Here is a 9,583-nt window from a genome sequence, read left to right on the forward strand (position 1 = left end):
GATATCAAAAAATAATAATAATAATAATAATAATCCTCCCTAAACTCACCAAAAATTACTTACTAAAGTGTCTTATTTGAACCAATACTTTTGTGAGAAAGACTTCAATTTTTACACAATAAGGTTTTTTTTTTTTCAATTATCAAATTCATTATATTAGAAATTTGTGTTGAAGAATACTTTAAAATAAATATTTATTTTCTCTCTCTTTTGACCAGAAGTACCTTTCAAAATAACAGGTGTAAGTTACAAAATATGCATTTTATTTTTTCTGCAATATAGTTTTATTGTTACACCTTTTTACTTACCAAGGTATAATAATAAAGCAGGTTTATGAGTATAGCTCAGCGGTAATTGACATAATCTCCAACTAAGAGGTTACGAGTTTGATCCTCTACCCCAAAGCATGGTTTATGGCGGTTGTCGAAAGTGTCTTTTTTTTTTTAATCTAATTAGATTTTTTTTTATGGTTAATATTTACTGACTTGACAAATTATTAAATAAAAATAACCAAAATTATTCAAATTTACAAAATAATAATAATAAATGAGAAAAAGTATGTCGAGAGAGATTAGAGGGAGAAATTTTATGGATAGAGAGAGTAATAGAGAGAGATTTGTGAGAGAGTAAATAGAGAAGTTGGTGAGAAAAAGTGTGTGCAAAAGAAAATTAAGAAAAATAAAGTATTTGTTATAATTGGTTAAGGATTAAGAAGTATTTAAATTAAAGTTACTTATAAAGTAATTATCAATTATTTATTTGAAAATCACTTTTGAAGTGCTTTTGACATTTTTGAAAAATCTTTAAAAAGGATTTTTACTATGGTTGAAAGTACTTCCTAATAGTACAATAATCATAATTGATATTTAAATACTAATCTTAACTATTTCATTTTAGTTTTAGTTAATTGATTAATTGGATTATTTATTAATTGATTAGTCAATGATAATAGACTGATGACATAGGTTTTAACAACAAATCTCAATAAGAAAATAGACCTTTTGGAATTGGGTAACATTTCTATTTTTCGGTTCTTTTTTCCTCTTTTTAAATAAATAAAAACAAAACCACGTTTGACAATTTTTCCTTGTTTCTTACTTTTCTTTTATTGCAAAAAGAAACAGAAACATTTTGGTACCCATTTTTTTGTTTCTCATTTTAAAAAATCTTCAATTAAAAAAAATTAGTTTTTATCTAAAATTTGATTTTTAAAATTAAATATTCAAATGTTTTATGTTATATTTACGATGTATTTTATAAGTTAATAAAAAATAATAATAATTTTATTTATATTTAAAAAAAACATAAACAAAAAAAATATTCATTTCCTTGTTTCTAACATTTCTATACCCATTTTGAAAACGTTTTTTAAAAGTGAGAAATGAGAAATACGTACCATTACCAAATACTTATGCTTAGTTTGACATCTGAAATTGGTAGGAAATGATTTCAAATTCAAGATTTTAAATTATGAAAATAATTTAAATTCTTAATTGCGTTTGGAACCAAAATATTCTAAATCATTAAAATTAAAACTTATTATTTGGATATTCGTGAGAAAATAAAAAAAAGTATAATATTTTACTATTATGCCCTTAATATTTTACAGAATATTATATTATTAATAATATAATATTTCAACGTAAACTAATAATTTTAACCACGTAAACATAAATAATTTAATTAAATCAACCTAACAAGAGGCCAAATTGAGTATAGCTCCAATGATTAAGGCATCAAAGATCATGAGTTCGAATCCACCCCATAAATTATATTAAAAAAAAAATTAAATACATCAAGAATAAATCCAAAACTGAAAATGAGAAACGAGAAACAATGCACATAAATATTATGTAGTGATTTTTTTCCCATCAACTTAGAGAACACATACAAAACTTTCATTTAAACTTGGCAATACATGAGGTTGAGTTTACAATCTCCACCTATATCTGAAAAATAGTTTATTAAAACAACCCAAAAAAGAATTACTAACACACCCTTATAGCTATTTTTACAAAAGAAAAAGAAAAAAGAAAGAAAAAAGATATATTGAGGTAAATTATCATGAAGATGAAGTTGAGGCATTTGTGTGAAGTTGAACCAAGGAAGCATAAAACCCATCTTTGATATTAATCAAAGTCTCATGCTTTCCTTTCTCCACTATGACTCCATTTTTAACCACTGCAATTATATCAGCATTCTTCACTGTGCTTAATCTATGAGCTACAACTATGGTTGTTCGGTTCACCATCACTTTGTCTAACGCATCTTGAACCACTCTTTCGGATTCTGCGTCGAGTGCACTTGTTGCCTCGTCCAACAGCAGGACCTTCGGGCTCTTGATTATCGCTCGTGCAATGGCTACTCGCTGCTTCTGCCCCCCTGATAGTTGAGCTCCTCTCTCCCCAACCATCGAGTCGTAGCCCTGCATTTTGCATTGTGGGAGGAGTTAGGATGAGAGACGAAGTTTTACTTATTTTAGTTTTGAGTTCAACATGTGGGAGCAGAGATTGAACCTCCGACTTTTTGGTCGATGATATATATCTTGACTAGTTGAGCTATGTCGAAGTTTCATTTCTTTTTGTTTCTACAATGGATTGTGCATAGCTTTCTAATGCAACTCAAGTTGATGAACAGAAAAATGTTTCATTTTCTCACCTGGTTCAATCCGCTGATGAACTTGTGAGCATTGGACAATTCAGATGCAGCTATGATTTCAGCCTCGGTTGCGTCTCCTCCCTTTCCGTAAGCGATGTTGGCTCGAATCGTGTCGTTGAAGAGGATCGGCTCTTGGCTCACGAGACCCATTTGCTGTCTCAACCATTTTAGTTGGAACTTGTGAATCTCAATTCCATCAAGTGTGATGCTACCAGAATCAGGATCATAAAACCTCTGCAACAGTGAGATCACAGTGGATTTTCCACACCCACTTTCTCCAACAAGAGCAACAGTCTGAAGCAAACAGCACAAGGAAACCAAAATCATAAGTTTTGCAAAGTTTTTCCAAGAGAAGTTTAAGGTAATTGGCAAAAAAACGCTACCTTGCCGGGCCGGATGGTCAAGCTAAGGTCTCGGAGAATTTGAACATCTGGTCTCGAAGGATACTTGAAGCTCACATGTCGAAACTCGATCTCACCCTTTAGATTTTCCAATGTTTCACCTGTTTCATCGCTTGGGTCGATTTCTGATTTTCGATCAATTATGGAAAAGATGGAAGCTGTGGCTTCTTTGGCCTTGGTAGAATCTGGTGCAAGCGAACTTGATTGAGAAATGGCAAAAGCAGCCATGGTCAAAGCAAAGAAAACCTGCCAATTACATTTGTTATGTTCATAGATAGCTTCCAAACATGGACTACGTCGATTTCGAGCGAAGAAAGATGACCATAAGTTCAAGAGATACGTACTTGAAAAACGTCGGAGAAAGTCGCTTTGCCATCTTGGACGAAATGAGCACCGGCATAGAAGGTTGTGGCATAGACTGCAAACAATAAGAAAAATGATACTCCAAATCCTGTCCCGCTGATCAAGCCTTGCCTTATGCCTGATTTCATAGGACCTTCACATTTCTTTCTGTACAGTTCCATCACCTTTTCTTCTGCACAAAACGATGCAACTGTTCTTATACTCCCCACGGCATCGGTTGCGACCTGGCTGGCTTGTTCGTACATCAACTGAAAACCGATAAACTATGTTGATAAATTTACTCACGATCTGATTAAAGACTAGTTAGATTATATACCTTCGCATCTGCACTGAATCCTTTCATGAACTTCATTTGGACAAATCCGTTGAGTCCGAGAAGGGGAAACATGGCGAGGACGATTAAAGCCAACTGCCAACTTGCAACAAAAGCAATGAGTAAAGCAGCTACAACGGATGCTAGATTCTCAACAAGCTGACTCAGCGCATCCCCGACCAATGCACGCACTGTTGCAGCATTTGTCGAGAGCCTGGCGCCTATCGAACCACTAGAATTCTCGGTCCTATCAAACCAAGCAACCTCCATGTTCACTACCTTCTGGAAACAAAGCAATCTAATGCGCTGGATTAACTTGCATCCTGCCACAGAAAAGAAGTACGTTTTTGCTGGAGCTGCAACTAATGATGCCACACCAAGCAACATCATTATCAGTGCCCAAAATTTCGAATCCTTTTTTAGTTGATCGGGCGGTTTGTAAAACGTTCCAATTGCTTTGGCAAATAGTAGGCCAAAAAGTGGGAGAACCACGCCATTGATGATTGCAGCCACAGATCCGAGCAGCAGTACTGGAATTTCCGGCTTATTGAGATAGGCAAGTCGGCGGAATGGAACTGGTGGAGATTGTTCCGTTGTGTCGGGAGCACTTTCATCTGCCATGGGAACATCTGTGATAGGAACTCCTGCAGGTAAACCAAATGAAACTGAGAAGGAATGGCGGCTGCTGTTTCCTACTCCAGATGACCCCCTACTAATTGATCGTGGCATCGATGCTCCTCTACTATATCGTCTAAACGATCCCGAAGTACTTTCTTGTTTACTTTTATCGATTCCTGTTTCTTGGGACTCTCTGTTGACTTCTTGCAAGCGAATAAGCTGCGAGTAAGGCCCTTCCGGATCCTTAAGTAGTTCTGTATGTGAGCCTGATCAATTAAACAAACTCAACTTTCAGAAACTAAATATAATCAAAGAACCGATCACAAGGGAGTGAAAGAAACGCTTGTTCTTACCTTTCTCAACCATCTTCCCTTTATGAATGACAGCAATCATATCTGCATTCCTTACTGTGCTTAGACGATGAGCGACAATAACGGTAGTTCGGTTAACCATGATACGGTCCAATGCCTCTTGCACTACATGCTCGGATTCGGCATCAAGTGCACTCGTAGCTTCATCTAGAAGTAAGATTCGTGGATCTTTCAGAATTGCTCTAGCAATGGCAACTCTCTGCTTCTGACCGCCCGAAAGCTGCGTTCCATGCGCACCAACAAGTGTGTCGAGTCCCTGGACACAATCAAGGCTCCAAATATTAGAAGTCAAACATTAAAAGCTACTATTGATGCATCAAAATCATACACTGTAGTGCAAGTTGATACCTGTGGCAGTTTGTCGATAAATTTAGACGCATTGGCAAGTTCAGCAGCTGCTTTAATCTCTTCAATGGTTGCGCCATCTTTTCCATACGCAATGTTATCCTTTATGCTGGATGCAAACAACACAGGTTCTTGGCTGACGAGACCGATTTTGTTTCTAATCCATTTTAGCTGAAGCTGTTTGAGGTTAATACCGTCGATTAGAACTTCACCACTATGCGGATCATAGAATCTCTCAATTAGACTTATCACAGTTGACTTTCCACTCCCACTCTGTCCAACCAAAGCTGCAGTCATCCCGCTTGGAATTTTGAGGTTAAATCCATTGAAAATGTGCTCATCCGGTCTAGAAGGATAGCTAAAATGAACATCTCTCAGTTCTATATCTCCCGAAATGTCGTCTAACGTCTTTCCTTTCGTGTCATAAGCATCAATGAGAGGCTTCCTCTTGATTGTCTCGAACATTTTAAAGGCTGCAGCTTGGCCAGCAGCGAATGCACTTAGGCATGGAGATGCCTGGCCTAGAGACCTGATTAAAAGCAATTACAATCAGTAAATATGCAAGTGAATTTCAGTTCATAAACTTTGTAATCTGAAGTTTTTGCTTATTTTTTGATGAAATGTACTCTATAATTTAGACGATGCGACGAAAGAAGCGTAAATGAAGCTCACATGGAACCAGTTAACACGGCAACGACCACGTTAAGAACTTCTCCACCGGTGTATCCTTTATCCAATATCAACTTTGCACCATACCATATAGCCAATGAATAGCTGAAGAAAAGCACTGCAAAAATAGTACCAAAACCGAGTCCAATGGCCAAACCTTCCCGAACACCCGATCCGTAAGCATTTACTAGAAACTTTTTGTAATTGCTCACAGCTTGTTTCTCTCCAGTAAATGATGCAACCTACAGAGCAGTAGAGTATTAAGATTCATCTTTCATAAAGACCAAAGCAAGAAAACCTATGATGTTATGATGATAAAACATACAGTTCTAATTGAGCTGATCGTCTGCTCGACAACATCGGCTGCTTTGGCATAAGCACTTTGACCAAGGGACGTCATTTTCACTATAATGAGCGATGTAATACCCCCAGAAATCACAAGTAGAGGAAGGGAGGATGCCATGACGAGCGTTAGGAGCCATCCTTTGATGAAAGCTATTGTAAAGCCTCCAATAAATGTCGATAGAAGCTGTATACATTTTCCAACCTGAGTGAAACAAGAGAATATTTTATTAAAGATCATTCACAAACAATGTTAATTAATCATCTATTCATTCTTTTTCCATGTAATGGAACTTTTAAGCTTAGTTTTCATTCACACTAGGTTCTGTTAGTGTTACCTTCTCCCCCATCGCATCTTGTATTAGCACGGTGTCCCCCGACATTCTCTCAACCACCTCTCCGGTGTTTGTTTCCAAGTCGAAGAAAGAAACATCTTGTCTCAGTATAGTTTTGAGATACAAACCCCTTATTCTTGAAGCCTGCCTCTCCCCTGTGACCATCCAGCTAGCCACCTCTGATATGCAACAAACAAACAAAGAATTCGATAATGAGAATCGTTCATGCAGTAAGAATTCGGACAAAACTCGGTAAAGAGATGTCTTACGGATAAAAGCCGCTACACCGCATCCGATTGCCAAGTACACAAATTTAAGACTGACCTGTATAACATTTTGAAGGCAACAAAGTTAATACAAAAGGGATTCTCATAAAACTTAACACCACAAAATTTTACCTTGGAAACTACTTTAACTACGTCAGAGCTAGTCTGATTATTGCCAAAAGAATCACTCAGTTCACCAAACAATATAGTCATAAGGGGCAGACTCAATCCGTTCCCTATTGCGCCGATCGTGCCAGCAACCATCAGAAGGATATCGGTCGAATCCGCAAATGAGAACAGCTTGTAAAACGGGACCGTGTTTGTTTTCCCCTCTCCTTTTTTGTTCAAGTCTTGTTGATTGCCATTCTGGTTGGAGCTTTTCTCAGGTCCATTGCCTTTTGATGAGCTGGGTTGATCCATATTTGAGTTTCCATCCAATTGGTTCTCTATCTCCATCTCGTGTCCTAAATTCTAGCTCCTCTTTACCGCGATTTTCGAACAAGAACAAAAAACTCTGCCTACTTGAATACAGTTCACAGAGAATGGCATATCAGAATCATATTGAAATCTAGAACAAGCTAGGCAAACAAGTAGCTAAAAAGAATTTAAAAGCTAAGAATATTGTAAGAGAAACTTGTACATAGAACAAAACTCACACCTAATCTCCCCAAAACCAAAACAAAATAGAGAGAGAAAAGAAATGGAACAGAGACAGAGAAACAAACAAAAGTATGTCAACAACACAGAGGAATTAGAATTACTTTACTCTCTCCCGCTCTCTCTCATTCAAGAAAAAGCTGAAAATCAAAAGACAAAAAGGGAGGAAACTTTCTTCACTTCCCATTTCCTCTCATCCAAAGAAAAAAACAAACAGAAGGAAGGGAAAAATGAAGTTACCAAAATGCCCCACCATGGGAAACAAAACAGAAAAATGGAAAATCAGAAGCAAACACTATGGAACAACCAGCAAAAAGAAAGAACCAAATAGAGGCGTGATAAGGAAGACAATGTCCACATCCCAAATGAAAAAGAGTGGATACCCACAAACAGAAATCACCACCAAAACAAGCAGATGAGAGAGAGAAAGAGGGAAAAGACAACATAACCAGAAGAAAAAGGAAAAGAAAAAACCCATAAAATGGCAAGTGGGTGCTTCACCTTGAAGAAGAAGAAGAAGATGATGATGAAAGCAAAAGGGTACCTGAGAATAAGATGAAAGAAATTGCCAACTTTTGGGAAGATACTCCCTCCCAAAGAGAGCTCTTTTGGCACTGCCTCTTTTGAAAGTTTGTGAGAGCAGCCTTTATAAAGGGCTTATAAAACCCATTACATTTCCTCATTTCTTGATGCCCACGCTCCATCATTTTTCTTTCTACAAAATTTTTCTCACTTAATTTGGAAAGTTTTAATTTAATTCTATCATGTGTTGTAGTTTCTCATTATTGGTAAATATTAAATGAGTTGAATCACCTTATAATATTTAATGAATTAGTTAGTAGAAATGAATGAGAAAAAGCTTCTGCTTTCCTCTCCAAATCTCTGGAGAATTAGTAATAATTTCGAATTTTCTTTCTTGAATGGTTTTCTTTTTCTTTACTTTAAAAATTCTATCTATCTATTGAGTATTATGTCATGGAGAGACTAAATTAAAAAATACCATAAAATAACCAAAAGTAAATTAAAAAAAGAAAAGAAACTCATTTTCCATTTCCCAAATCTACATTAGAAATAAATGCTCCAATATGGCATCCACATCCACAATCACCAAAAGCAGTACAAAACTTTCAAATGTCAAACAAAACACTCGAGTTTTTTTTTTCTTTTTCACTTTTTACAATAGATTCAAATAAAAATCGAAGCAAAAACAACAATACAACACGTATCCTTGGGAGCCAAGTAAAAAAAAAAAAAAAAGAAAATCCCACAGATTTGGTCGTTTTTGACTTTTGAAGAACAATTATTTTATTTTATTTTATTGAGGAGCCGAAAGAATATTACAACCAGAAACAGGTCATGGATTTGAATACAATCTAGACAAAGAAAAAAAAACAGATACAGTCATTAATCAAGCAAAAAAAATAAAATAAAATAAAATAAAATAAAATAAAGCACTTTACGAGAAGATTGATTAACATGGGTTTGTCGGGGGTTTTTTTTTAACTATTTTATTTTATTTTTCTACTCAACTTTGACTTTTTTCTTTTGTATGTGTGAAATTGCACAGCCAACGAAGAATAATAAACAAATAGATCATCTATGACTTGGTTTGTTAATTGATTCATGAATTTTGAATTTTACTTAAATTATTTGTTTTGAATTTTGTTGGGTATAGAAGTAAACAAACCTTGCATAATATTAATAAAAATATTACAAAATATTCTTAAAAAGTAATTACATATATTTAAAAAATTGAAATTTTAATTTTTGATATTTTGATTGAAGAAATATATTTTAAACAATTAATTTTTTTTGACTTCTTAAAACAATTAATTAGTTGTACTTAAGTTGGTTATTAAAATAATAAAAAATATATATATAAAGTTCACATGTGAGTATTATAATTATAATTGCAGTCATTATATTAAACATGGATTTCAAACCTTCAACTTTTAAAAAAGGTAATAAATATCTTATAATGTTAGAATGTAATGATTAATAAAATTAAAAAAATGTGATATTTGAATTTTTTCTAAATAAAAATACATATTTAAAAAATAATGCTACCCACAACTTTCAGTATTTTTGGGTTTTTTTTGTTACGTTCTGTTTCTTTTTTTTTTTTATTTTTAATTTTATTAAAAAACCTAAATATTTAACAACTATTTATGTTTTTTTCTCTCTTTTTTGAAACATTCTCAAATTTTTATAAAATTTTGGAAATAAAAAAAATGTTTCTTAGGAT

At 34.5% G+C, this 9,583-nt stretch overlaps 1 protein-coding gene across 1 annotated transcript; it reads right to left on the reverse strand.

Moving 5' to 3' along the window:
• Window positions 1–1,820: 1,820 nt before the first annotated feature.
• LOC111018193 (ABC transporter B family member 4) lies at window positions 1,821–8,024 on the reverse strand. Its single transcript, XM_022294190.2, has 13 exons — window positions 7,883–8,024; window positions 6,814–7,199; window positions 6,685–6,739; window positions 6,419–6,594; window positions 6,064–6,285; window positions 5,742–5,980; window positions 5,073–5,598; window positions 4,707–4,980; window positions 3,739–4,619; window positions 3,404–3,670; window positions 3,042–3,305; window positions 2,659–2,952; window positions 1,821–2,425 (listed from the first exon to the last, which is right to left on the reverse strand). Exons 2-13 carry the CDS (start codon window positions 7,135–7,137, stop codon window positions 2,063–2,065), a joined length of 3,885 nt encoding a protein of 1,294 aa, XP_022149882.1. The 5' UTR covers window positions 7,138–7,199; window positions 7,883–8,024; the 3' UTR covers window positions 1,821–2,062.
• Between the last annotated feature and the right edge of the window lie 1,559 nt (window positions 8,025–9,583).

Source organism: Momordica charantia, assembly GCF_013281855.1.
Source record: "Momordica charantia cultivar OHB3-1 chromosome 8 unlocalized genomic scaffold, Mcharantia_2.0 BLBB01000008.1, whole genome shotgun sequence".
NCBI lineage: Eukaryota > Viridiplantae > Streptophyta > Magnoliopsida > Cucurbitales > Cucurbitaceae > Momordica > Momordica charantia.